This window comes from Bos indicus, chromosome 18 (assembly GCF_029378745.1).
Source record: "Bos indicus isolate NIAB-ARS_2022 breed Sahiwal x Tharparkar chromosome 18, NIAB-ARS_B.indTharparkar_mat_pri_1.0, whole genome shotgun sequence".
NCBI classification, from domain to species: Eukaryota; Metazoa; Chordata; class Mammalia; order Artiodactyla; family Bovidae; genus Bos; species Bos indicus.
In genome coordinates, this window is record NC_091777.1 from 50,237,014 (window position 1) to 50,264,440 (window position 27,427).

At 56.9% G+C, this 27,427-nt stretch overlaps 2 protein-coding genes across 2 annotated transcripts; both read right to left on the minus strand.

Annotated features, from left to right (window-relative positions):
* Window positions 1-116: 116 nt before the first annotated feature.
* Window positions 117-9,785, minus strand: HIPK4 (homeodomain interacting protein kinase 4). The gene is made up of 4 exons (XM_019979289.2): window positions 7,974-9,785; window positions 3,502-3,858; window positions 1,789-2,637; window positions 117-1,205 (listed from the first exon to the last, which is right to left on the minus strand). Exons 1-4 carry the CDS (start codon window positions 9,183-9,185, stop codon window positions 1,026-1,028), a joined length of 2,598 nt encoding a protein of 865 aa, XP_019834848.2. The 5' UTR covers window positions 9,186-9,785; the 3' UTR covers window positions 117-1,025.
* A 1,935-nt stretch (window positions 9,786-11,720) lies between these two features.
* On the minus strand, window positions 11,721-26,715 carry PRX (periaxin). Its single transcript, XM_070771039.1, has 7 exons — window positions 26,656-26,715; window positions 22,542-22,585; window positions 22,360-22,458; window positions 22,096-22,224; window positions 19,666-19,822; window positions 16,208-16,404; window positions 11,721-15,600 (listed from the first exon to the last, which is right to left on the minus strand). Exons 4-7 carry the CDS (start codon window positions 22,120-22,122, stop codon window positions 11,932-11,934), a joined length of 4,050 nt encoding a protein of 1,349 aa, XP_070627140.1. The 5' UTR covers window positions 22,123-22,224; window positions 22,360-22,458; window positions 22,542-22,585; window positions 26,656-26,715; the 3' UTR covers window positions 11,721-11,931.
* Between the last annotated feature and the right edge of the window lie 712 nt (window positions 26,716-27,427).

Genomic DNA, 27,427 nt, shown 5'->3' on the forward strand with positions numbered 1-27,427 from the left:
GGGGTGTCGGGTAGGGGACAGCTGGCATGAGCCTCTGAGGGGGACATCTTTGTGGGTACTTGGCCCTCAGCATGTGGCCAGTGTGGTTTGGTGTGCATTGGACTCTCAGCACGTGTCTGATGTGTGCTGAGCCCTCAATGGGTGACCAGCATGGGCCAGGGTGTGCTGAATGCTCGGTGTATGATGCATGCTAGCTGGTGTGTGCTGAGCATGGGTGTGTGACCTCGTGGGTGGACATGAACTGAGCCTCCTGGAGCCAGCATGGGGCCACGTGTGCTGCACACTCAGCATGACCCGAGCCACACGAGCACGCGCCAAGCCACTGCCACCAATAGCGTGGACTGAGGGTGGACTCGCATGTCTGGACACTGGCGTGGGTACTGAGCGTGAACTTAACGTCTCGCATGTCCCGAGCATGGATATGTGCATGCCAAGCCCGTCACCTGTGGCAAGGACAGGTCAACAAACAATAAGAACTGGGCATCTGGCCAGCTCAGGTTGGCACCTACTGAATGCTGAGCATGTTCTGATGGTGAATTCTTGCATGCCAGGCACCCAGCGTGTTCCAGGGAGGGGGCAGTGTGCTGAGTGCAGGCTCCAGCCTGAGCCTGTGGTGGACTGGGTGCAGCACTGGAGAACAGCGCCTGGGTCCCCCCCCTGAACCCCGCCCCCCGTGCCAGTTCAGGCCTCAGGCAAGGAGAACAGGCATGGGGCAATACTGCTGAACAGTTCTTTATTGAAATAAACAGAGGTGGCAGGGCCAAGGGCGTGCTCAGGGCCAGTGGGGTGAAGCCCCCCCCCTTCTTGCATCCCTCTGGCCCAGGGGGCCACAGGTCAGACCCCGAAACCCTTCTGTGTTCGGGGTTTGTGTTTAGACATGCACCGTGGGCGGCGGGGGGGTGGGGAATTTCTGGATAACTATCTTTCTGTAAGAATAATTTGTCGGTTCAGGGGATGGCTCTGAGGAAGGGGTTGCCAGCCCCGTCAGCGCAGCCCCCAGCGATGGGCAGGGGTGGGGTCACCCATCAGTGGTGCCCGCCGACGTGCTGCAGAAAGCTGGTGGCCCGGGGTGGACCATGTGGGTGGGCGTGGTGTGGGGGGAGCCCCTGAACCCGTGGCCCCCTGAGGCCCTCCAGCGTCCAGTCTGGCTCACTCAGCCATTCCCCAGAACAGCTGTTGGGGTCGAAGAGCTCAGGGCCTGGACTCTGTTGGGGAGGAGCAGAGATGGGCATCATCCAGGAAGCCCCCTCCCCACATCCCACCTCCACCCTGAAAACAGCCAGCCTGCCCGCTCGTGGACTCCTTCGGTCCCAACTGCTTTCTTGTGACTTCCTGAGGACAATTTTGTACATCCTGAACCCTCTCGACATTTTGGAGGCTTAAATGGTGTGTGCTGAGACCTTAATGTGTCCTGAAGGAGTGTTTGCTGAGACCTTAATGTGTCCTGAAGGACTGTTTGCTGAGCCTCTGTCCCATCTTCCTGGAGGTGGGTGAGCTGTGCTACGGTCTTGTTCAGAGTCCTGGGCCTCTATCAGTTACCACATGTGGATTACGATGTTCTGAGTTTTTACACAGCCTGAATATGGGTTCATGTTTGCTGAACCTTGTCACAGGAGTGTCTTAGTGTTTGCTGAGCCTCATCACATCCCGAGGGTGGGCTAGTAGTGTGTGTTGGACCTTGAACCAACTACAGGCCACTCAGATGTGTGGGAGGCCAGGCTGGTTCCCTGTGCCCCAACCCCAGAATCACCTGCACCCTGGCTGCCCCCCCACCCCCACCCAGCTCACCTCAGCATCCATGGTCATGTCCTTGATGTCTGGCCCATCCCCGTCACGCTGTGGGATGACAGGCGGCTCGGCAGAGGCCCCAAGGCGCTCTCCTTCTGCCCAGCCACTGGCCCTGCACGGGGCGTCGTCCTCAGGTGAGGCCTGGCTCAGCCGGATCAGGTTGCTGAAGTTGGAGTCAGACTTGGAGCCTGCCGGTGCCTTGCGGACCTTGTGGCGGCCCACCAGGCGGGTGCTGTAGAAGGCCAGGATGGGCTCAGGGCTGGACTCGGGCAGCCGGCGGCCCACAGCGGCAGCCTTGAGCGGGGCCAGCACGTCGGGGACCACGTCGGCATGAGTCTCGCCCCAGAGCCCACGCCCCACCTCCTGCAGGCTCAGGTCGTCCAGCTGATCGATGGCCCTCTGCATGCCGGGGGCCTTCTCCTCTCGGAAGAAGGGCCCGCTGCCCCCTGTGCTGCCCAGGCCCATGGCCGCCTCCTCCTCGGCCAGACGGTAGTAGGGGGGCCCATCTTCCGCGGCGGCCAAGACCGACGTGGGTGGCTTGCCCTCCACCTGCAGGGACAGGCGGCAGCTGCGCAGCGAGAGCTGGTAGTAGCGGGTGGTTTCGTGGGTGCTGCGCAGCTGCTGCATGGACACGAAGGGGTGGCGCAGGGCAGCACTGGGGCTGATCCGTTCGTGCGACTCCCAGGTCAGCATGCGCTTGATCAGCTCCACCATGCTCTTGAGATCGGCGTGCTCCGCCAGCACCTCGCGGTCCGGGAAGGTCAGCCGACTGGCTGCCCCGACGCCGTTCACTGTCTCGATCTGGTCCAGTGACTTGAGCATGTACTTACGGCGCTCCAGTGGGCGCACCTGGTGGGACACGGGGTGCAGCAGGGGTGGGCACGGAGTTCCGGCCCCAGGCTCTCCTGCTGAGGGGCCCACATCTGACCCCCCACCCTAGTTTCCAGTTGGCCCTCCAGTCTGGCCCAGAGCTCTCTCGTGGCTATGAAGTCTGCACACGGGAACCCTGACTTCCAGTTCTGCCTGGGATCTGACTTGGTGCTCTCTTACTGCTGGGAAGGTCATACTTGCTCCCTACCAAGAGAAGCCCCTTCTAATCTCAGCCAGACCCCGCCTACTGCTGTAGGAAGAATGGCTGACCGTGACCTGTGGTCCTCCTGTTTAACCCAGGGCTCTCACTGACCCGAGCTGGCTCTTGCCCCAGCCCTCCAGTCCTTCCCTGAGCCATGGGTGCAGCCTCTGTCAGCAACGAGCAGAAGGGCTGCCTCCTTTGGAATCAAATGCTGACCCCTCTGGCTGCCACAGCTGATCCCCATGTCTGATCCCAGCCCTCAGGCCTCCAACGAGTCAAGCCCAGACCATTCTCCCAGGGGTTATTAAGGTCTGCCAGGTACTTCAGACCCCTCTATTCCTGTGACAGCTCCCACCGGACTGGCCCAGACTTCCAGTCCTCTCTGCTGTCTCATCCAGACTCTTGCCGCACAACTCTGATGATTCTGGCTGCAGAGGTGGCTGCCCTGACTTCCAGTCCCACGCAGGGTCTCACTCAGATCCATCTTGCTGTAACAACTTCCACAGCCTGCATCCCGCCCCCCGCCCCCCCCCCACCCGCCAAGCTTCCGGTCCTCTCTGAGATCTAACCTAGATTTTTTTTCTTCTGGGTGCAGCAGACTGCTCACACTGACTGCCCTCGCCCCCACCTGTCCCCCCTACCTTGGTCTCAGCCAGGTAGTCAGCCAAGGACTTCAGCTGCCAGGGGTTGGCGGCGTCAGGGTGCGGGTTGCGCTTGAAGAAGTGGTGGGCCTTGCGGGCGGCATGCAGCAGGTGGGGCTTGGGCAGGCCCTGCGTCTCACAGATGTAACGCACCTGGTCGTACTCATTGTTGCCCGGGTAGAGGGGCCAGCCCAGGTGCAGCTCGGCCATGACGCAGCCCAGGGACCACACATCCACCTTCTCACAGAAGGGCAGCCCCAGTAGAATCTCGGGGGCCCGGTAGAAGCGGGACTGGATGTAGGGTTCCTTGACGTAACGCACCTCGCTGAATATGCTGGCCGAGCCAAAGTCGATCACCTGGCAGGAGGAGGGAGGCAGCTGGGCAGGTGTAGCCCATATGAGCCTCCCCTGGCGTCTTTCGGTGGGGTCCTTCTGCATCTGCCACTTGACTGTCTAGTGCTGCACCTCTGAATCTAGGTCTCTTCTTTATGTCCCTCTCTCCTCCAGCCCTTGTTTCTGGTTTGTGTGCTGGTCTCTCGATCTCTATCTCCACCAGAACGTATGCCCCTGGGGGTTAGCCTCTGTCTCGTCTGTCTCCCCCATGCCTTGTCCATCAGCAAATCTTCCTGACTCCATCCACTTTCTCTTCTGCTCACTCTGTGTCCCATTCTCAGCCCCCACCCCGGTCCTGTCTTCCTTCAGCCCCCACCTAGACTACTGGGGAAGAAAATGCAGAAGGAAGTGGCAACCTACTCCAGCATTCTTGCCTGGAGAATTCCATGGACAGAGGAACCTGGCGGGCAACAGCCCGTGGGGTCGCAAAAGAATCGGCCACGACTGAGCCACTAACGTCAGGGCCTCCTTGCTGGTCTCCCTGTTCCTCCCCTGCCCACCCTCACCCCGCCCCGCCAGCCCTCCAATCTGATTCTCACAGGCAGCCCCAAGGATCCTGTGACCATCTGAGTCAGATCACGTCACTCTCCTACTCAGAATTTTCCTGTGGCTTTACCACATCCTGTGATAAGAGCCGGAGCCTTCATCCCTTGGTCCTCAAGACTCCCACAATCTGCCTCGACAATCCCCTCCCCATGGTCACGCAGCACCAGCTACACCAGCCTCTTGCAATCCTTGAACAACCCAGACACACTCACACTCAGGGCCTTTACCCTGGCTGTTCCCTGGGCCTAGCTTGCTCTTCCTCTGGATGTCCACGTGGCTGCCTCCCTTACCTCGTCTTTATTTAAATGTCACCTTCTCAGGGAGCCCTCTGCTGACCATCCTATCAAAAACAGCACACCCCACCCTTCTCACCCACCTCCCTGTGTGCGTGTTAAGTCGCTCAGTCATATCTGACTCTGCGACTCCCATGGTTTGTAGCACGCCAGGCTCCTCTGTCCATGGGATTCTCCAGGCAAGAATACTGGAGTGGGCTGCCATGCTCTCCTCCAGGGGATCTTCCCAACCTAAGAATCAAGCCCCCGTCTCATGTCTCCTGCATTGGCAGGAGAGTTCTTTACCACTAGCCCCACCTTGGAAGCCGCACTTACTTCCCTAGCCCTGGTTTTCTCCATAGCTCTTTTTTTTTTTTGCTGAATCAGGTCTTAGTTGCAGCACAGGAGGTCTTTCAGTTGTGGCATGTGAGATCTAGTTCCCTAACCAGGAGCTAGATCCCGGGCCCCCTGCACTGGGAGCGCTGAGTCTTAGCCACTGGATCACAAGGAAGTCCCTCTCCATAGCTCATAACACCATTTCACATACCATATATTTTACTTTTGTATGGAGTTCATTGCTTTTCTATCCAACGAGGACATCAGTCCCACGAGGGCAAGGATTTTATCTATTCGCTGCCACATCCCTAGATGGATGGAACAGCGCCTGGCACATGGTGGGGGCCCAGGAGAGAGTGAATGAATGTATGAACTGACTTTTTTATCCCTGTCATTCTCTTTCTTTCTGTCTCTTGTTGGGTTGGTGTCTCTGTCTTTTCTTTGCCTCCTCGTTGCTTGTCGGTATCTCTCATCTCTGTCTCTCTCGGGCCCACTAGAAGGACACCACCCTGAAACCCAAGTCCTCTTCTTTAAAGCATTGCTGACACCCACCCCCCCGGCCCTTGGTTCACACAGGTGCTCGATGAACACCTGTCAAAGTCACATTGTGAATGACTGAAAACCCGTGTGTCTTGCCATGCCTCCGGGGGAGCCGTCTGCCATTTTTACTCTGAATCTCTGTGACCGTATCTCAGCCTCTCCCTCAGTTTCCCTCCCTGAGTTATTCTGCTTTTCATTCAGCCATCCCTTACCGTCTATCTGCAGAAGGCAGTGTTACCCCAAATGGTTATTGATCTGGATTCGGAACACAGACTGCTGAGGCCTGAATCCCAGAAAGTGTGGATGACCCCGATCATTCAGTCAGCCTTCACGGAATTCATTCATTCATTCACTCATTCCACAAACGAGGCGGGGCTGCCAACGCAGACCAGGTGTTGTGGTTCTGTCCTGTTTGTCTCCTGCTCTATTTGCGGGAATCTCTCCTTCCTGGGGTCTCTCTCTCTCCATCTGTTGGGGCAGAATGATCTGCCTTTTCCTGTCTCTGTATCTCCCTGTGTCTCTGATGTTCATTTAGCACTGACTCCACCAAGGTGCTATGCTGGGAGATGCTAAACACACAGAAGTGACCAAAACGCCCCTGGCCCTGCCCTCACAAGGCTCTTAGTTCAGACCCATCGTCAGAGAGTAACAAACCTGTAAGCAGACAGAAGGGTCAGAGTAGGCACTCAGAACATGCTAATGAACAAACTCACAATGAAGGATCCTGCCGATGTCCTTCCAGCCACTCAGGCCAACAGGCTTTCGGCCTCCCTCACTTCCTCTCTCACACGTCACATCAGATCTACCAGCAAACCCTGTTCTAAAATCTTTTTTTTAATAATTTTTTTAATTGGTGAAAAACTGCTTTACAACGTTGTGTTGGTTTCTGCCGTACAATAACCTGTTCTAAAATCTACCCCGAGGGACTCCCTGGTGGTCCAGTGGTTAGGACTCCGAGCTTTCAGTGTCGCGGCCCAGGTTCAGTCCCTGGCTAGGGAACTAAGATTCCCGCCAGCCAACGGGGGTGACCAAAAGAAACAACATCTACCCGGAACCCCCCACCCCCAACACACATCTCTCTCCGGTGACCCCACCCACCTGGACCCGGGGCAGTCACACTCTCTCTCTGCTCAGGCCCCTCACTCAGTTCCCCTCCTGCAGCCAGAGGGAGCCCGTGAGCACCTGCGTTAGACTACACCCACTCCTCAGCCCAGGATCCTCCAGTGCTTCCACCCTAAAGGCCCCGTATGCCACCGCCCCATCCCCTCCCTGGTCTTGTTTCCTCCCTCTTCTCCTCAGTCACTCTGCTCCAGCCACGCTGGCCTCCTCACTGCTCCTCAAACACACATACTTGTACATATGCATTTATATATAAGATGGTAAAGAATCTGCCTGCAATGCAAGAGACCTGGGTTCAATCCCTGGGTTGGGAAGATCCCCTGGAGAAGGATATGGCAACCCACTCCAGTATTCTTGCCTGAAAATATCCCATGGACAAGGGAGGCTGGCAGGCTACAGTCCATGGGGTCACAAACAGTCAGACAGGACTGAGCGATTAACACTTTTACCCTTGATCTTAGCCTAAAGGCCGAGAAGCGATAAACACCTTCAGTTTCACACTTTCATATACTTACTCCTGCCTCAGGGCCTTTGCACTGGCTGCTCCTTCTACCCAGATGCTTTCCCCCAGATGTCAACACAGCTCCCTCCTTCTTTCAAACCTTCCCTCAAATGTCACCTTCTCAGGGAGGCCTCCCTGACCACAGAACCTAAAGTTTCACTCATCACCACCCCACATCCTTCTCCTCCTGATTTCATCTTGTCTCCTTCTTGTTCACATATCTTATTTTCTCATTTATCTTGGAGACTCTATCTCCTCCGCTGGAACTCAGATGGGAAAGAATCTGCCTGTGATGCAGGAGACCCAGGTTCGATCCTTGGGTTGGGAAGATCCTCTGGAGAAGCAAATGGCAACCCACTCCAGTATTCTTGCCTGGAAAATCCCATGGACAGAGGAGCCTGGCAGGCTACAGTCCGTGGGGTCACAAAAAGCCGGACATGACTGAGCGACTAACACTTTCACTTTCACTGTCTCCCCCACTAGAACGTCGCAGGGATAGGAGCAGGACAGAGGAGCTGAGCTAAGAATGGAACAAGGACGGGGAGACCTCAGGACTGGCAGGGAGAGGGTGCAGGACTGGGATGGGGGAAGAGGAATTTCAGAGCCAGGAGGTGGGCAGAACCATCGTGGACAAGGAGGGAGAGACCTCAGAGGGGGAGGGGGGACCCAGGGAGACCTCAGAGTCAAGGAGAGACCCCAGGGCTGGGGGAAGCTGGGTGAGGAACAGGAGCAGGGGACCTGCTGCCCTGGGATGGCGCACTCACCTTGACCCTGAAGGGACAGCGGGTCTGGTCCACCAGCATGATGTTCTCAGGCTTGAGATCAGCGTGGATGATGGCTAGTTCCTTGAGCCTGGCCAGGGCCCGGAGCACCTGCAGGGTGACCGTGCGGATGTGGCGGGCGGGGAGGGGCGCGAAGTTGTTCTCCTTCTGGAATTCGAAAAGGTTTTGCTCCAGCAGCTCGAAGACCAGGTAGAACTTGAGGGCATCATGGAAGAACTCAAGGAAGCGGATGATGTGGGCCTCCTCGGGGTCCAGGCCCCGCATGCAGCGCAGCAGCTTCAGCTCGTTCTTGATGATCCGGTTACGGTAGGCGTCGTTCTTCAGGATCTTGATGGCCACCATCTCGCCTGTGCTTCGCCGCCAGCCCTTGGCCACCTCCCCGAAGGTGCCCTTGCCCAGCACCTCGATGATGTCGTAGCAGTCAGTCTCCGACTGGATGGTGGCCATGGTGCCCCTGCCTCTGGACGCCGGCCTGCTGCCACCCCTGCTCCACGGGCTCTGCCTCCGAGGCCTCCCGCCCTGACGCTGGCCCCGAGGCCCCCACAGTGGGGGAAAAAGGACCGCACTCGTGCCTTGCCCTGCAAGGTTCGCCCCCACCTCCCTGGCAACCCCCAGACCCCTGGGCCACACGGTGAGTCTGCCAGGGGCTGCACCCCTCCCCCAAAGCCCTCCCGGCTTGGGATGAGGGGCCCCAGGCCCCCCCGAATGGGTTCCAGCGTTGCTGAGTGGCTCTGGTTCTATTGTTGGAGACCTTAGCCCCTGGCTGGAATGGGGGGGTGGGGTGCCAGGTAGGGCACCCCCCTCCCCCGCCCAGGGGCGGAACCCTGGAGAGGCTGGAGAGGTGAAAGGTCGAAAGAGAAGGGAGCCTGAACATGGGCCTTGGGCAGAGAGCAAAGGGACATTCCTAAACAGAGGTGAGGAGCTGCAGGCTTCCCAAGCTGGGGTATTTGTGGGTATGTCTGTGTTCAGAAAACCCCTGCCCCTGCCTGTGGCTGCCCTGGGGAGGGGGCAGCGTGAATAAAGCGAGGCCAGGTTGCAAAGGATCTTGAGTGTCAGGCTAAGGAGTCTGGACCTTGTTCTGAGAGCACTGGGCTTCCCTGGTGGCTCTGGTAAATAATCCACCTGCCAATGCAAGAGAAGTGGGTTTGATCCCTGGGTTGGAAAAATCCCCTGGACAAGGGAATGGCAACCCATTCTAGCATTCTTGCCTGGGAAATGCCATGGACAGAGGACCCTGGTGGGCCACAGTCCACAGGGTCACAAAAGAGTCGGACACGACTTGGTGACTAGACACCAACAACTGAGGGCCCTGGGGAGCCACAGGAGGACTTTGAATGAAAAAGGCAGGTTGAAAATTTTATTTAGTTACTTATTTTTAAATTTTGGCCTCAAAGCTTGCAAGATCTCAGTTCTCCGACCCGGGATCAGACCCAGGCCACAGCAGTGACAGAGACGAATCCTAACCACTAGGCCATCAGGGAACTCCCCAGGGTCAGATTTTGAGTGTCAGAAAGCTACTGTGCGAAGAAGAGTGGATTGGAGGGGGCAAGAGTGGAAGCCCCTAGCCTGCAGCAGAGTCCAGGTGGGAGAGGCGGGGGAGGCAGGTGGATGGGACACTCAGGAGGCCAGGAGGAACTGCCAAGGGACTGGCCGGTTATGGGCAAAGGAGGGAGCCGTGCAGGACAGGGCCCAGGGCTCTGGCCTGGATAACAATGGGACGGAAACATGGATTGGCAGTTCAGGGGAGCAGACTTTAGGAAATTTAACATATTGAATGCTTTAGAAGCCTTCTCTGATCCTTACACTATAAATATATATATATATATATATATACACATATACATACACACACATACATATATGTATGTATGTATGTTTTTTTTGTTATGCTGCCTGGCTTCTGGGATCTCAGCTCCCTAACCAGAGACTGAACTTGGGGCACAGCAGTGAAAGCCCAAAACCCTAATCTCTAGGCCACCAGGGAATTCCCCACAATATACATCTTTTATTTTTTTTAATTTATTTGGCTCTGCCGGATCTTAGCTGTGACATGCAGAACCTTATTCCTTGACCAGGGATCGAACTTGGGCCCCTGCATTGGGAGTGCAGAGTCTTAACCACGGGACCACCAGGGAAGTCCCTACAATATGCAACTTAATACCTCCATTTTATAGAAGAAAAAATAGAGGCCAAAAGAAGTTTAAAAAATGCCCAAGGTCACTCAGGGGGGTGCCGGAGGCAGGCTTTGACCCTGAGCAGTGTGTTCTAGAGCCAAGCTCTGAACCCCCAGACACTGCCTCCTAGTGTCCAGGAGATGCCAGGGGAGGTGTGCAGAGATGCAGACAGGCACTGGAGGCCCATGTGGACCCAGGAGAGACTTTGGGAATTGTCAGAGGTGAGGAGTGGAAGCCGGGGGAAGGGTGATGGGGCCCAAGGAGGGTGAGGAGGTGGATGAGGGCCTGGGAGGAGCCCTGAGGACCCAAGGGGCCTGAGGGAGAGGAGGAGGTAGGAGAGAGAAGAGAGCATTCAGAAAGGAGGAAGGAATCCTGAGAAGTCAGAACATAGGAGACAGAAGCAGCCCTGAACGTGACCATGGACTGAGGACACTGACAGTCAACCGTGGTGGGAGGAAAGCCCCCAAATGCTAGGGGGCTGGGCAAGGGGTGTGCATCAGGAATATAGGTATCTCATGCTACGTTTGGTGGGGATGAAGAGGAAGCATGTGATGGGTAGTGACCCAAGGGGTGTCAGCTTGAACGAAGAAGGTGATGGATTAAGGAGACTGGGACAACCCAGGGCTTCCCAGGGGGCACTAGTGGTTAAGAATCCACCTGCCAAGGCAGGAGACACAGGTTTGACCCCTGGGTCGGGCAGATCCCCTGGAGGAGGAAATGGCAACCCACTCCAGTATACTTGGCTGGAGAATCCCACGGACAGAGGATCCTGGCAGGCCACAGTCCATGGGGTCACAAAGAGTCGGACACGACTAAGTGACTGAGCAGGTGCACACGCATACTCATTGGGACAACTCAAAGGCACAGCCCTTCTTCCTCTAGAATGGGAGGGTGGAGACGTGACGAGAGTAGAGTGGCGGTTATAGCGGCATCATCGGGAGAGTCGCACCTGGACAGCTTACCTGGGGCATCTCGGTGAAATGGGGACCCTGGTGGGGGCTTAGATCCCGAGTGGGGAGGGGTCCCTGGGAGCCGAGGCCCAGCCCCAATATGGGCTGGCAATCCTGGGACTTAGTCCTAAGGTGTCATGGGGTGGAGGTTCTGAACCCGGGAGCTTGGAGAGGGGGCCGGGAGAGGCCTCCCTGGGTAGGGCAGGGGTGGACCAGTAGTCAAACCAGCCAGGCCGGAAAGGGAGAGTAAGGGTGCGGAGGCGGCCAGCGGAGGGCAGCGGGCAGCGAGCATTTTCTACCCTTAGGGCTCCTGGGGTTGTCCTGGCAGGAGGGGCCCCCAAAGGACACGTGGAGTCTCCAGCACAGGGGTCCCTGGGCTCTGCTGGGGCACTTCCCCAGCTCAGAGGCCCCTGGGAATTTTGAAGGACTAGGACAGCCCCCCTCCCACCAGGCCCACACCAAGGCCTTCCTGACTCTGGGCTGTCTCCCTGCACAGAGGACCCCTTCAGGCCAGACCTCAAGGGACCCCTTTCTCTGGCCCACCCCCCACCCCCCCGCACTCTGCCCCTGCAATGCGAGCACACAGAGGAGACCCCACACAGAGCCACCTCTGGATTATTTTATTCACATGACTTGGCAAGACATAGGCACTCCTGCCAAAGAGCCAGGCACGGCCACCCTGGCCCTGCCCTGGTCAGTCGCCCACCTCCCAGCCTTCTGAGGGTTAGTGCTAGTTAACTCACACACAGAACAAGGTGGGGGGGCGGGGAGATGAGACGGTGGCGGGGGCGGGGGTCTCCCTCTGCTCAGGGGTTTTCAGATGACGGCAGCCTGAGCCCCCTCCATCCTTGTGGGGCCTGGAGGGCCCGTCTCGGAAAACCCCACGCTGGGCAGTCGCACCCGGAATCCACCCTCGTCCTGGTCCCCGCTCCCACCCCGGGTCTTGGGGCTTAGGGACACCCGGGGGAAGCGGAACTTGGGTGACTTCTCCCCGCTGGGAGATTTGGGTGCCGCCTTGCCCTCCTGCCCCCGGGAGGCCTTGGAAGGGGCAGCCAGGCCCACACGGGGCAAGCGGACTCGGACGCGACCTCGGCGCCCGGAGGCCCCTTCCCCACCACCCTCCACGTCCTCCTCCTCGGGGCTGGGGGAGCCTTCCCCACTGACCGCCTCGCTCTGGCTGAAGCCCACGTGGGGCAGCTTGAGTTTCGGGCTCTTGGCCTTCTCACCTTCCTCAGCCCCCTCCTTGGCCCGTGCCAGGCCAAACCGGGGCAGCCGCACCTTGAGCTTGTGTCCGGCATCTCCCTCGCCCTCTGCCACCTGGTACTCAGCGTGGGTGCCCACGGCGGGTGGGGAGAGCTCCACGTCGGGCAGGGAGAGATGGAAGGTGCGCTCTGCCCCTGCGGACTGGTCGCTCGGCCCCTCAGCCCCAGCCCCAGCTCTAGCCCCCAGCGTAGGCACCTTCAGCTTCAGCCCACCCTCACTGGTGGCAGCCTCCCCGTCCTGCACCTCTCGGCTCAGCCCCACGTCCAGCTCAAGCTGGGGCACTGTCACGGAGGGCATCTTGAAGACACCCTCGCCCACCAACAGCTCGCCACCCACCGCCTGGGCTCCAGGTAGAGCCAAGGTCACTTGAGGCACGTGGACCCTGTAGCCTGCTGTGCCCTCTGCTGGAGGGGCCGAACTCTCAGCCTGCTGGCCCGGGGTGGCCTCCCTAAAGCCGGTGAGCTCCACCTGGGGCAGGGAGATGCCCAGCGGCATCCTCAGCCCCCCGTCCTGGGCCTCAGTGCCCACCTGCTTGGCTGGGGACACTTGCAGGCCTGCGAGCCGTCCTCGGCTGCCAGCTGCCTCCTCCTCTACCCGCCCCTCCTCCTGGGCCCCCAGAGTAACCAGTTCCACCTCGGGGATCTTAAGTTGCACAGCTGTGGACTCTGGCTTTTCCCCGGGGCTGACTTGCCCACCCGAAATGTCTGCTTCCTTCCCTCGAGCCAGCCCAAAGGAGGGCATCTTCAGCTTGGGCATCTTCACCTTCCCATCCCAACCCCTGCTCTTGCCCTCCAACTCAGCCGCCCCTGGCACTAGTTCTCCTGCCTCAGTGTCCTGGCCCCTGACCCCAAACTTGGGCAGGCCAAACTTGGGCCCCTTGAGCTTGATATCGGCCCCGGCCACCTCTGCCTTGCCCGTGGGCAGATGGGAATCCAGGCTTAGCTGCGGGATGGACAGGTCGAGGGCGGGCAGCAGACCTGCTTCCTCTGTACCCTTGGCCTCCACTTCGGTCCCCACCCGAGCCCTGGGGAGTGAGATGGCGAACTTGGACACCTTCAGCTTGGCAGCTCGTCCTGCCCCCTCAGCCTCTGGTTTGGTCACCTTTGGCCCCGAGAGTCCAAACTTGGGCAGGGAGAACTTGGAGGAGAGCTTGACTTTCGCCTCTGTCACCTCTGCCTGCCCTTCGTCCAGTGTGGGCAGCTGTGGGGTGACGATCTCCACGGAAGGCAACCGGAAGGCAACTTCCCCGACTCCAGCTGCTTCTGCCTGCTCCCCTTTGCCCACTTCGGCGGCCGCGGCCTGCCCCTCCAGGCCCAGGGCCCCCGGCAGGTCTAGCTCCACCGAGGGCAGTGTGAGACGGGGGACACCCACACGAGCCTCGCTGCCCACCTCTGGCTGCAGACAGGGAAGTGTCACCAGCTTCCCTGAGACCTCAGCGCCTGCCTCACCCGGCTTGCCCTGAGATGGGGACTCCGCCCTCCCTAGCTTGGGCAAGGTCATCTTGGGCATCTTGAAGCCAAAGTCCATGCCCTCCGCCTCCTCTACCCTGGCAGCTTTTAGCTGCACCTCTGGAGCCTTGGGTAGCTTCACTTCTGGTGCCTTCGGCAGATGCACCTCCGGGACCTTGGGCGCCTGGACTTCTGGCAGCCGCATCTCTGACACCTTTGGCAGATGCACTTGTGGGAGGTGGACGTCCGGCACAACCATTTCCGGCACCTTGGGGAGTTTTATCTCTGGGAGCTTCACCTCGGGGAGCTTGACGTCAGGGACCTTCATCTCCGAGACTTTTGGCAGCTGCACCTCTGGGAGATGCACTTCCGGCACAGCCATTTCTGGCACCTTAGGGAGCTTCACCTCGGGGAGCTTCACCTCGGGGAGTTTCACCTCGGGGACTTTCGGCAACTGCACCTCTGGGAGTCGCACTTCCGGCACGGCCATCTCTGGCACCTTCGGGAGTTTCATTTCCGGGCATTTCATCTCGGGCACCTTCGGCAGCTTCATCTCTGGGACTTTCGGCAGCTGCACTTCTGGAAGACGCACTTCTGGCACGGCCATCTCCGGCACCTTTGGGAGCTTCACTTCAGGGAGTTTCATCTCGGGGACTTTCGGCAGCTGCACTTCTGGGAGACGCACTTCAGGCACGGCCATCTCCGGCACCTTTGGGAGCTTCACTTCAGGGAGTTTCATCTCGGGGACTTTTGGCAGCTGCACCTCTGGAAGTCTCACCTCGGGCACGGCCATCTCTGGCACCTTCGGAAGCTTCATCTCTGACACCTTCGGGAGCTCCACCTCTGGGAGTCGCACCTCTGGAAGGACTGGCTCAGGCATTTTGGGGAGCTTGACCTCTGGGACCTTGGGGGGCTTCACCTCAGGCCCCTTGGGCACCTTGACCTCTGGCGGCGAGACCCCGATGCCAAAGGAGGGAATCTTGATGGTGGGCAGCTTCAGCTTGCTCTCGGGAGCTTCAGGGACAGCAGGCCGGGGCTCCAGGAGAGAGAGCCCAAAGGTGGGCATTCGAAGCTTGGGCCCCTTTACCTTGGCCTCAGCAGCTTCCTTTGCTCGGGCCCCAAAGCGGGGGAAACTGAGGCGGGGCATCTTCAGGGCCACCTCGGGCACCTCGCCTCGGGGTTCCACCTCTGCACCAGGCAAGGCCAGGTCCACCCCCACTGTAGGTGCTGCTACGTCCAGGGTGGGCACCGTCACTGCCACAGCCCCTTCCCGGGTCTCCAGGCAGGGAAGTGTGGGCAGAGCAGGTAGTGAGGGCAAGGAGGGCAGCTCCACTTGGGGGACCTGGATCCCTACAGCTGCAGGCTCCACGGCAGGGGCCGCCTCCCTCTTGGGGGCTGGGACCTGGGGGACACCCACCTCAGCACCTGGCAGCCGGGGCCCAACCAACTCCACCTGGGGAGCTGTGAAACGGGGTCCTGCTGCCACCTCAGCCTCTGCTTTGGCCTTCCGGGGGGGAGGAGCGGCGGCCGCCAGCCTGGCTACCTGGGCCTCTTCGGCCACTTCTCGGACCCGCAGCCGAGGCAGCTGGAGGCGCCGGCGGGTGGGGGCAGCTGGGACAGGACCCTCGACAGCCTCGGCTTTGAGGCCTCGACGCAGACGGGAGAACTTGGGAAAGGAGAATTCGACGTCAACAGGGGCCAGGTCTGCAGGGGCCCCCAGGGCCCCGGGCATCACCATCTTCTTCTTCTTCACTGGGGACAGACTCTGGATGTTCTGGGGAGAGAGGAGAGAGGCAGGAGGCGGTGGGACAGTGGGAGGCCTAGGGTGGACAGGGGGAAAGCCCCATGCAGTCATTTCACCAGGATGGGTATGTGTTGGATGGAGCATCTTGTCTCCAAAGCACCATCCCCACTTCCTGCCTGTCATGTCACCATGACTGTCCAGGAAGGCAAAGACTTTAATTTAGACTCTTACAATGCATCACCAGGAGTGTACAAACTGTGACCCAAGACTTCTGGCTCCTCGTCCACCATTTTCCCCAATACCCTCACTTTAGAGATGGGGAAACTGAGGCCCAAGGAGGTAAAGAAGTTCCTCAAGGGTCACTCAGCAGTAAGTGAGCCACCCTTCGGCTTGACTGAACCTGGCCTCTCTGGTTCAGGACCCCTGGTGGGTGAGGATCCTGGTTTGGGTGGGTGGGTCCCCCTCCCCAGGGAGGAGTTTAGGGGCAGAGAACAGGAGGCAGTGGATGGGATTAGCGCTGGGTTAGTGATGAGACAGAGGGCAAGGCTGGCCCACGGGTGTGGGGCAGTGGGGCTCACGGCGCAGAGACAGGATCGCTGGGGCAGTCCAGGGCCGGGGCCGGGCTAAGCACGCGTACCAGCTTGGCCACCTTGGCCCGCGGGCCCTTGATCTCGTAGCCGGCCACGGTCCCGGGCCGTAGCGCCAGGTCCCCGGTGGGTACAGTGCGCTTCAGGCAGAAGGAGACCTTGTAAGGCTCGGCGCATTGCAGCAGGCGGAGCGCGTCCTCGTACTTGAAGTTCTCGAAGAACACTCTAGCGCTCAGCAGCTGGTCCCCTGTAGGCCAGGTGGAGGTGGGCAGGGCGTGGGCATCGTCCGGCCCCGCCCAGGCCTGGTCCCGCCCACTTCCCTGGAGCCCTTGCAGCCGGGCGCCGCCCAAACTTTTGGCCCCGCCTATACCCGCGTGCAGCGCGTGCTCGATCGCTTCAGTTGTGTCCAACTTTTTACGACCCTACGGGACTGTGGCCTGCCAGGCTCCTCTGTCCATGGGATTCTCCAGGCAAGAATGCTGGAGTGGGTTGCCATGCCCTTCTCCAAGAGCACAGGATACTGAGACGCAAAGTTCTTCCCTGTTTGAGGTTCTGACACTTAGAGAAAGCCACGGCCTAGGCTTTAGCCCTGCCTCCCTCAGAGCAAATCCAAGCCCATTTGCCGCAACTCTCCCCTTTTACTCCCCTCCCGGAACCTCACACTTCAAACACTGATTTTGCTTTCTTTTACTGAGAAACAGTCAGAAGAAAACTTCCAGAAGCCCCCACCCAATTACTCACCCTCCCTGGTCCTGTGGCGATTTTTTCTACTCTCCATCTGTCCTAGGGATAAACCAACCCCACTACTAGCTCGGGTCAATCTCTCCACCACCTTTTCAGGGACACACTCCAGCAATTCTCCCCTTGCTCCCTACATCATCATCAATTTGTCCTTCTCTTCTACATATTGTCATCAGAAAAGAACATATCACTCTTTCTCCCATAAGAAAGGTTGTCTTGGACTTCCCTGGTGGCTCAGTGGATAAGAATTGACCTGCCAGTGCAGGGGACATGGGTTCGATCCCTGGTCCAGGAAGATTCCACAAGGCTCGGAACAACTAAGCCCCTGTGCCACAACTACTGAGTCCATGTGCTGCAACTACCGACACCCTTGCGCCTATGGCCTGTGTTTGCAACAGAAGAAGCCACTGCAACTAGAGGCCCACATACTGCAGTGAAGAGTAGCCCACAGCTGCCGCAACTAGAAAAAACCCTCAAAAAGCACTGAAGACTCAGTACAGCCAAAAATAACTTTTTTTTTTTAAGAAAGGTTGCCTTGACCTCACTCTTTCTAGAACTTCTGCCCCACTTATCTGTTCACTTTAACAGCACAATTCATGGAGTTGTCTGACTGCGTTATTTTCACTTCTCCAATCACACTTTTGACACCCCCCTCTCAGAGCCTTGAACTGGTCTCTCAAGGTCTCATACAGTGACCTCTGTGTAGCTGCTAAGTCCAGCAGTCAAGTCCCAGACTTCATCCACTTAAACCCCTGCTTGAGACCCAACTTCACTCTCTCTCTTTCATCTACTTGCTCGGCTTGGCTTCCAGGGTGCCCAACCCTCTGGAACCTCCCTGGGGGCTTCTTCTCAGCCTCCTGGGATGATTCCTCCCATCTCCCAGACCTCTTAAAGACACAGAGTCCCAGAGAGCCAGCTCAGGCCTTGGACCTCTCCTCTTCTCCATACTACTTATCCCTTAGGGAAGCTCACCCAGATTCAGGAGTTTAAAGATCATAAATATACTGACAACTCCCAACTGTGTCTCTCCAGCCCAGCACTCCCCACATCCATCCTAGATTCACATATCCCTTCACATGTCCGCCTTGGTGTCCAGCTCTCATTTGACAGGTCCAAACTGTACTCCTGGTCTTTCTCCAAACACACTCCAGCCCCAGGGTTTCCCATTTGTGGGGCTACCAACTCCATTCTCAGGTTAAGAATTCCTGGACGCATCCTTGACCCCTCTCTTTCCAACAATCCCATATCCAGTCCAGAAGACTCTTCCTTCGGATTATATCCAGAATCCAAACCCTTGTCTTCACCTCCAATGACACTGTTTTGGCCCCAAGTAGCACCAATCCCTGTCCTCCACTAACTCCCAGAGTTTGCTCAAATCCATGTCCACTGAGTTAGTGATGCTATCTAACCATCTCATCCTCTGCCGTCCCCTTCTCCTTTTCCCTTCAATCTTTCCCAGCATCAGGGTCTTTTCCAATGAGTTGGCTCTCATATCCACGGGGTCACAAAGAGTCAATTCCCTGTACTATAAAGTAGATCCTTTTTGGTTATCTGTTAATATTTTAAATATAGCACTGTGTACACGTTGATTCCAAACTCCCTGTTTATCCCTTCCCCTGGCGAGTGAACAACAACAAATCACCAATCTCTTACCTGGATAATCACGGGAGCCTTTTTCCCTGCTCCCCATCCTGCCCCCTACAGTCTACTGCTAATACAGCATTTCAATATGGTTAATTCATGTTCTTTCTTCACTCACAACTTCCGATTAAAAATCAAAGTCCTCCCCATGGTCCATTAAGCCCTCGAAAAACTACCCCTTCTCTTACCTCTCTGACCTCATCTCTTACTCTACTCTTCACTAACTCTGCTCCATTCACACTGGCTTTCTTGCTGTTCCTCCAACAAACCGGGCACTCTCCCATCTTGGGGCAGTTGCACTGGTTCTCTCTGCCTGGAATGCTTTTCCAGATGGCCACAGAGCTCATTCCCTCACCTCCTTCGGGCCTTTCTGCCCTTCCTGGTTCATCCTACTTAAAAACGCAGTTTCCTTCCTAGCTTCCATAAGCATACATGGCCTTCTAATGTACTAAATATTTTACATTATGTTTCCATAAATTATGTATATATAATGTACTCTGTATTTCACAGATTTTGCTTAAACATGTCTCTCCTCACATGAAGAATGTAAGCTTCATAGGCGCAGAGAGTGTTGTCTGTTTTGTTCACAGCAGTAGCCCAAGCACCCAGAATAACATCTGGAAATAGAAGGCACTCAGTAAATAGTTGTTGCATGAATAAATCAACTTCATCCATGTTACTTAAAATATCCCTTACTAAGCTCTCATCGCCACTCCCTCCAAGTTGTTAACTCCGCCTCTTTTCTTCAGCCCCAACAACCAAACTATAACTAGCACGTATATAGTGCTTACCGTATGCCACTTAGTTACATGCTTTGTTTTCAAATACTGACTCATTTAATCCACATAATAACCCTATGAGGTATGTACTAGAGTAAGTCCCATTTTAGAGGTGAGAAAACCGAGTCACAGAAAGATCACAAGATAAAAAAAAAAAAGAAAGATCACAAGATAGTTAACTGCAGATTTGGGAGACAATGAACCTCCAGAGCCGGTATCTGAGCAACCGCGAAACCAAGACACACAAAGCCCCGCCCCTAGCCCTTAACCCCGCCTTCCGGCCCGGGGCCTAGGGCAGATTCCCGCCCCCGAAGGAAGGCCCCACCCCATGCCCGCACCCCGCCCACCTTCCTGCAGGCTGAGGCTCCTGGCCGCTGGCGAGTCCTCACGCAGGTCGCGGACGAAGATTCCTTCCTTGCCGCCTCCCGCTACGTTGATGCCGCTGACCCCGGTCTGCGCCTCTGTCTCCACGATGATCTCCACCAACTCCGCCCTCCTCAGCTCCTGTGGAGAGCGGCGAGGGGTCGCCATGGCGCGCTGGGGCCGGACCTCGCCCAGAGCCCGCCATCGCGCTTAAAAGCCGCTCTTAACCGGGTCCTCAGGGCACAGGCACCCAGGCGGGGCTCAAGCCGGTCGTGTGGGCCCACTCTCGCCGGCATCTCCCCTTTAAGTGAGCGCGAGGGCGGCTCGCTGAGACCCACGGAAGAGTTCAATGGGTCTCCCGGCTCACTGGCCTGGGGGAGCCCCGAAGGCCGCAGTCGGGAGAGGCGGGGCGAGGGGCGGAATCCTAGAGGAGGGATGGGATGGGGAGGCCAGAGGGAACCTGTGTTGCACCTGAGAGGCGGGCCTGATAGTGAGGGCGGGGCTGTTTGCTAAGGGGGCGTGGTCAGTTCGGAGGCGGGGTTAGGGGTTGGAGCGCGACCGGATAAAGGACAGTGGCCGGAGAGGAGCGGCCAAAGATAGGCAAGGAGTGTGGCTAGAGTGTGTCCGTGGAGGCGCGGAAGGGACCCGTAGTCTATGGACGGGCTTGAATTATGGGGATGGGCTTTAACAACGGCAGAATAGGGGTGGAATTGAGGATGGGGTCCCGAAGAAAGGGTGCGGTATGAAGGGGTGGGGGTGGGCCTGGCCTCCTTGAAGGCTTGAATATGTGTGACTGTCCTATTGTGTACTCTGTGACCCCAAGCCCTGCATAACGCCCATTGGAGAGGGAATCTAGTGAAGAGCGGCCGTGCGTGGGTAATGAGGGGTGGACTGGCAGACGTGGCATGCCTGGTATTTACTGTAAATGGTGCTGACCTGGCCCTGGCCCAGCAGTGCACTGTGGGATCCACATCCAGGCTTCCCAGAAGAGACAGTGAAAGACCTCAGTTTCACAGCCCGTCCAGGAATGCACTCTGCTGTGTGTCTCTAGAGGAGAACTGTGCCCTCTCTGGGCCCATTTCCCTCCTGTAAAGTTGGGTGACATGGGTATACGGAAGGAATCTCTGATTGTGATTGAAGCAACAGACATGTGAGGGGATGCTGTAATGGGCAGTGTCTTGAGGCTGGCACAGACTGGCGTTGAGCCCAGAACTGAGCCCAGGACTTGGAGAAGGGAAAGCAAATTTGCCCAGATGCTCCACAGCAGTGGCCCCGGGACTAGAGCGCTGGGCAGAACATGGTGAGAAGGGGTAGGAAGAGTTGCGGTAGGGGCAACAGGGAAAAGCATGACCATCACCACCATCCTTAGGCCCTGGGCCAAGTATTTTATGTGTGGTGTCTCATTTCATCCTCCACACAGCTTGGGCAGTGACAGAGTAGGACACAAAGGTCCAGAGAAGTGAAGTGACTGCCTGATGCTACACAGGCAGTTCAGGGATGGGGCCTCAGCCTCGGGGGTGTGACCTCAGAGCCCATAAGCTGTCCTGTAGGCAGGGACCTCTGTGCATGTTACCCCGTGCCTGCCACCCCTCAGCCTCAGCTTGGCTGCTATAAAAGGAGACCCACTGTATGCTTGGCATCCAGTAGGATGCAGTCAGTGCTATGCTCTGTCTCCATGACAGTGAAAGCCGCTCACGTTCAGGGAGGCCAGGTACCAGGCCCTGGGCAAATGACATGAGTGTGAGTCCTCAGCACCCTCAGAGATGGGGACCACTGCCCCATTTCACCGATGGTGAAACAGGGTTTGAAAGGTCAGGTCGTCTGTTCAGGGTTGTACAGCTGAACTGGTAGGACTGGGATGTAAGCCCGTAGGTCCAAAGCCCATGTCTTTAACCCCTGCACCATTCTGCCTCTTCTGATGAAGAGGCTTTCTACTCTATTTTCTTTAGCTTAGTATTAACAGAATTCCAGTATGATCCTATCCCTTGTAGCTCAGTCGGTAAAGAATTCACCTGCAATGTAGGAGACATGGGTTCAATTCCTGGGTCGGAAAGATCCCATGGAGAAGGGAATTGCAATCCACTCCAGTATTCTTGACTAGGAAATCCCATGGACAGAGGAGCCTGGTGGACTACAGTCCATGGGGTTGCAAGAGTTGGACATTACTTAGAGACTAAACCACCACCATGCTCAATGAATTAGCTTCTTGGAATCTTAGTCTGTGTCAGGTACTGTGTTAAGCACATCACGAATGTTAATTTCTCTTTCCCTCACAGTGACCTATAACAGTCTCTGTTGCTGTCTCCATTTCATAGATGGGAAGACTGAGACAGAGAAGCCAAGAAGTGCCTCAGTGCCACCCTACTCAGTGCCCCCCACCAAGGCCCCACAGGTCCCCTTTGAAGGGTACTCACCTCAGCACTCCGGCTCCTGGCCTCCATGGCGCTGCTGGGAGTCCCCTGGGCCCCCGGCTCCTCCGGTTTCCTCTCTCCCTTCTGCTGCAGGACCAGCTTCAGTTCTGCATGGAGCAGCTGCCTCTGAGCCTGTGGGGTCAGGGGTGCAGGCTTGAGGCCATCCAGGGGAAGATGGGGGAGAAGGCCGGGCTTAAAGGGAGAGGTCAGGGTGGGTATGAGATGGGGAGAAGGGCCCCCCCGCCCCAATCCCAGATGTCCTCTCACCGCTGCCTGCGCACAAGCACCCCCTCCTAACAGGAGCCCAGCCCGGGGTGGCACACAGTCGTCTGCGGGGCTCGCGCCTTTCCTCTGGGGTCTTGCTGCCTGCCAGGGAGATACCAGGTCAGGAGGCTCCAGGCAGGCCAGGAAAGGGCAGGGAGGGGCATGTGGCACCAGCCAGTGCTCACCTCAGGGTCACCTCCAGCTCCTTGAGCCTTCTGGGTCCGGGGCTCTAAGAAGAATAACGTGAGCATTACTGTCACTGACCCTACTGATATTTCCTGAGTGTCTGACCCTTCCTGAACTCTGTCATTAGTCTATCCCCACGGGTTCCCTGGTAGTCCAGTGGTTAGGACTCCACGCTTCCACTGCAGGGGGCAAGGCTTTCGTCCCTCTTTGGGGAACTAAGATTCCATAGCCTGCTGCATGGCTTGGGGATAAGAAAGGGTGCTCTGTCCCCAAAGTGCGGGTGGGAAACCTGAAGCTCCAAAAACCTTTATCCAAGGTGATGTGGCTGGACAGGAAGCAGTAGTATAGCCAGGAATGACTCCTAGGCCTTTCTGACAGTACCATCCCTACGTTAACCACCTCGGCTGACCAAGGGGGCCAAATTCACTGTAAAACCATTGCCTCTACTTGCCAGGTAGGCAAATCAGCTCACCTCTCTGTGCCTCAGTTTCCCCATCTATAAAATGGGGAGAATGAGAGCACCTACCTCCCAGGGCTAGTTAGAGCGTCACGTGTATTTGTAAATATACAGTGCTGGGCACCTGGTAGGCACTTCGTAAGCACTTGCCATGATTATCACTAAGAACCTCCTGTGGTCCTGATCTTGTTTCGAATATCCCACGGGGGTCAGGGTATGTGGACTTCAGAACACCCTGGTGAGATCAATACAGTTATTGGGCATGGGACTTCCCTGGTGGTTCAGTGGTTAAGACCGCACCCTTCCAATGCAGGGGGCACAGGTTTGATCCGTGGCCAGAGAACTTGGGTCCCACATGCTGAAGAGTGTGGCCAAAAAATAAAATTATTGAGCTTGTTACAGAGAAGACGTCTAAGACTGGGAGGAGGAAAGTTACTCACCTGAGTCACAGATGGCCTAGCCAGGACTTCTAACTTGTCTGAAAGCTCCAGCTGCTTCTACAGATGCTAATAACTAATGGGCACTGGGTGGTAACTCTTTGCCAGTCCTAGGCTAAGACCTTCACTTCCCACCTTGCTGCAGAAAACCCTAACCCCCGAGAGAGGCCAAGAACTTCATTCAAGGTCACATGGCCCAGTGAGAAAGAGGCAGAGCTGGGGTCTCCGCCGACAGACCCTCCTGGGGGAAGGGAGATTGATCCTGTCCGTCCTCCAAGCCTTGTCCTCCTGGCCCCCACCTGGCATGCCAACCCACCAACCCCCACTCCACAGGGAAAGGTCAGGCCTCACGCGGCACATTCCCTCAAACAATGGCCCATCTGCTGTGCTCAGTCACATTCCACCCCTGCCCACCCACCCCCAGCCACACAAAGGCCCTTCATAGCCCACCACTGGCCGAGACAGAGGACACAGAGACCCCCTCATGCTCCAGCTGTACCCACTCCACTGGTTGTCTTCCCCCCGCCACCACAACCCCCGGTGTCAGAAGGCTCCTCTCTGGCTCTCCATGTCCTTCCCTGGCCTCCCCTGTGAGCCCCCAGGCCCTCCCAGCAGGCTTGACTCCCACATCCGGGTTATTTCCTCTAGACTGGGCCTTATGCCGGCCGCCTTAGGCCTTGAAATCACTCTGGATGTGGAGGCTATTTTAGGGTTGGAAACTGGGGCTCAGAGAGGGAAAGTGACCTGTCTGGGGTCATTCAGCTAGGACCTGTGCCCTTGACCCCCAACTCTGCACCTTAACTTGCACTGGTGACTCTGAGCACTGGAGGAAGCCTAGGCAACAAAACAGTTGAGGCAGAAGTTGGGCTGGCAGAGGGGATCAAGGGTGCCAGAAACGTGTTTTTAGAGCGACTCAGTGCCAACACTGGGCCAGGCAGACACTTTATGGCTGTGGCCTCATGGTACCCCATTTTACTGATGAGTAAATGAGGGTTAAGAGATGGGCTATCACAGGGAGTTCCCTGGCAGTCCAGTGCCAGGGCCCAGGTTCAATCCCTGGTCAGGGAACAAAGATCCCACAAGCCACGTTGTTGTTGTTTAGTCGCTAAGACGGAGCCAACTTTGCAATCCCATGAACAGTAGCTCGCCAGGCTCCTCTATCCGTGGGATTCTCCAGGCAAGAATACTGGAGTGGGTTGCCATTTCCTCCTTCAGGGGATCTTCCTGACTCAAGGATCGAACCTGCGTCTCCTGCAGCTCCTGCATTGGTGGACAGATTCTTTACCACTGAGCCATCAGGGAATCCCATTCACAAGCCATGGGGCATGGCAAAAAAAAAAAAGAGAGATGTGTGGGATATCACAGTGATGGAGTTGGGACTTGAACCCCGGTCTGAAAAGCTAACTCTTAGTCCCTGATACAAGGTAGTGTCCTGAGCTGTGGGTGAGAGAAGCCTGGTACTCGCAGGAGATGGAGACGGAGGGGAGGATCTCCAGGGCCACAAGCGCCCTGTCCAGGACAAGCCAGAGAAGGTCACACCCAGAAGCTGGCACCGGAAACCCAGCCAGGGTGGGGGCAAGAGAGAGAGTGACCAGTTTCTCCATCCCTGCCCGGGACGGCAGCCCAGCCCAGGTTATATTTAGCCCAACTGTGCCCTTCCTGAGCCACGTACCCAGCTCCTGGGGTGGGATTGGGTGGGAGCAGCTTCGGAAGGAAGCCCCCCCCCCAAGCCAGCTACCCCACAACCCCGGGCACTCTCTGTTCCCAGCTCTGGCTGTCCCACTAGGCAGGGGAAGGAGGGATAGGGAGGTGCCCAGGGGCGGGCCTGACCTGTGTTAGGGGAAGCTCTAATGGGGCTTCCCTGGGGAATCAAGGCTAGGCAGTACTCTCCAGAGGCTAACTGCTGATTTCTTGAGCTCCTGCGGCACTTCCCTGATCCATTCCTGAGCTTCCAGAATTCTGAGAATCCCCTTTCTTGAGCATTCACTATGTGCAAAGATTCTTTCCTGCCTGGGCTCCTTAAATCCTAACAACACCTCCCTGGGGAAGTCACAACTCAGATGCTCATTTAAGATGTCACTCCTGCCCTTCTGGGTGTCATTTTTACCCTGAGCCCTTCAGCTGAGCTTTGGGCCTGCTGAGGAAGCCCCCAGCTTTGCCTCACTGTACCTTCTTCCACCCACCCATGCCTGGCACCAACATCACTTAAGAATTCTCCCCACTCACAGCCTCAGCCACCCCGAAGACCAGAGTGACCTGCCGTGGCGGAGGGGGGGCGGGGGTTGGTTGACCTGACTCATCCAGGCCCCCAGATATCATCTGAGGCCATCTAGTGATGTGGAGAGGGAGGTATTCTGGCAGTGGCCTCTGGGTGCCTCGTTTAGGCCCAGCTCCAGCACTCCTCTGGTTTGAATACTGGGCAAAGTTTGAATTTCACCTCTCAGGGCCTCAGTTTCTTCCTCTGTAAAATGGAGCCAGTAACAGTGGCTTTGAGGAATTATGAGATAACAGCAGGTGCTTAGAATATTCGGAGTATACAGTATAAGAGCTCAAGTAATAGAAACTAGTCTCTGAAGGCAGTTGTGTGTGGGAGGCAGGGGGCTGAGTATCTTAGTGTCTCATATACAGCCTTTGCCCACAGTGGCCCCACTTTCTCCCCTACCAAAGAGGAACTTTGGGTGAGGGACAAGATCCAGCTTGGGCACCAGCTCCAACCAACAAGATCAGCACTGCCTCCCCAGCGCTCTATTCCAGGGACCAAAAAGCCTGTCCCACCCCCGGCTCTTTATAAGCAGCAATTCATTTACTCTCCTGTCAGCCCTGTGAGGTGGCTTCCATCAGCCCCCACCCCCCGCCCCCCTGCCTTTTTCTTGGCTGCACTTTGAGATAGGTGAAACTTCCCCAGTGAGGATGGAACCTGTGCCCCTGCAGTGGAAGCACAGAAAGACTGGACCACCGGGGAAGTCCCATCAGCCCATTTTAGAGGTGAGAAAGCAGAGGCACAATGAATGCAGTGTCTTGCCCAAAGCGACACAGCGAGAAAGAAGAGAACATTGGGATTTGAACCCAGAGTCTGGTTTCAAAGTCTGTATCTTTAACTCCTACACCTTGCAGCCTCCTGAGCTCCAGGCACCCTCTCAGACCCTCCCGGGATCCTGGGTCTCATTCCCACAGCTTCTTAGCTTGGCCAGGATGGGAACTGGCTGGCTGATCTCTTACCACTAGGCCTCCAGACACCTCGAGAGCTCCCAGGTCCGGTCAGTCTGCTCAGTCCCGGTCCCAGGCTGGGGGGGAAAAGGAATGGGGAGGGGGAGGAGGGGGAGACCCCAGCCATTGGCTGCCGAGGTATGACATCACCAGGGGGTGGGTGGTGGGGAAACAAACATCCCCTTCTCCCAGCCACATCTACCCGCCAGGGGGTGGGAGCCACAGAGGAGAAGCCTAGACAGCTGCTCTTCCTCGCCTGGGCTGAGACCTCCACTGTGAGCCCTGATCCTGGGGTTGACAGGTTGCTAGTACCATGGGAGACTAGCCTCCTACCAACACTATTCCCTGGCTTCCAGGCCCAGGCATGGCCCTGCTGGTTCCTGGGGCCCCTAAAAATAAACTCTTTCCACTCTCTCTCCCAGTTAATGTGGGTTCAAATCCCAGCTCAGCCGTGTCCTGGCTGTGTGATCTTTGGCAAGTCACGGCATCTTTCTGCACCTCAGTTTCTCCATCTCTAAAACAAGGATCACAGAAGTGCCTGCCTTATGGGTTTGTTGTGAAGATAAAATGAGTGAAAAGAGACAAAAAACTTTCAAAAGCTCCTGGCACGGAGTGACTGCTACTTATACGCATTTTGTATTATTCAAACAAATTAGGGGACCAGCTAGACTTGTCAGTGGATTTTTGGCTTGAGTGAGACTGGACCCAGGGAGCCCCACTTTTCTGTTTAATGGAGTTGCCACTTGGGGGGACATCTATCATGTACCGGGCTGGGCACCCAAAG

Excerpts from the sequence above, each read along its gene's own strand:
- HIPK4 (XM_019979289.2), bottom strand. The coding sequence starts at position 9,185 with ATGGGTTGCCATTCCCTTGTCCAGGGGATTTTTCCAACCCAGGGATCA. Across the intron at positions 3,859-7,973 it reads GCTGTCCCTTCAGGGTCAAG|GTGATCGACTTTGGCTCGGC; the intron begins GTGAGTGCGCCA and ends TCCTCCTGCCAG. Across the intron at positions 2,638-3,501 it reads ACTACCTGGCTGAGACCAAG|GTGCGCCCACTGGAGCGCCG; the intron begins GTAGGGGGGACA and ends GTGTCCCACCAG.
- PRX (XM_070771039.1), bottom strand. The coding sequence starts at position 22,122 with ATGGAGGCCAGGAGCCGGAGTGCTGAG. Across the intron at positions 19,823-22,095 it reads CCAGGAGCCGGAGTGCTGAG|GAGCTGAGGAGGGCGGAGTT; the intron begins GTGAGTACCCTT and ends CGCTCTCCACAG. Across the intron at positions 16,405-19,665 it reads GAGCCTCAGCCTGCAGGAAG|GGGACCAGCTGCTGAGCGCT; the intron begins GTGGGCGGGGTG and ends CCTGGCCTACAG.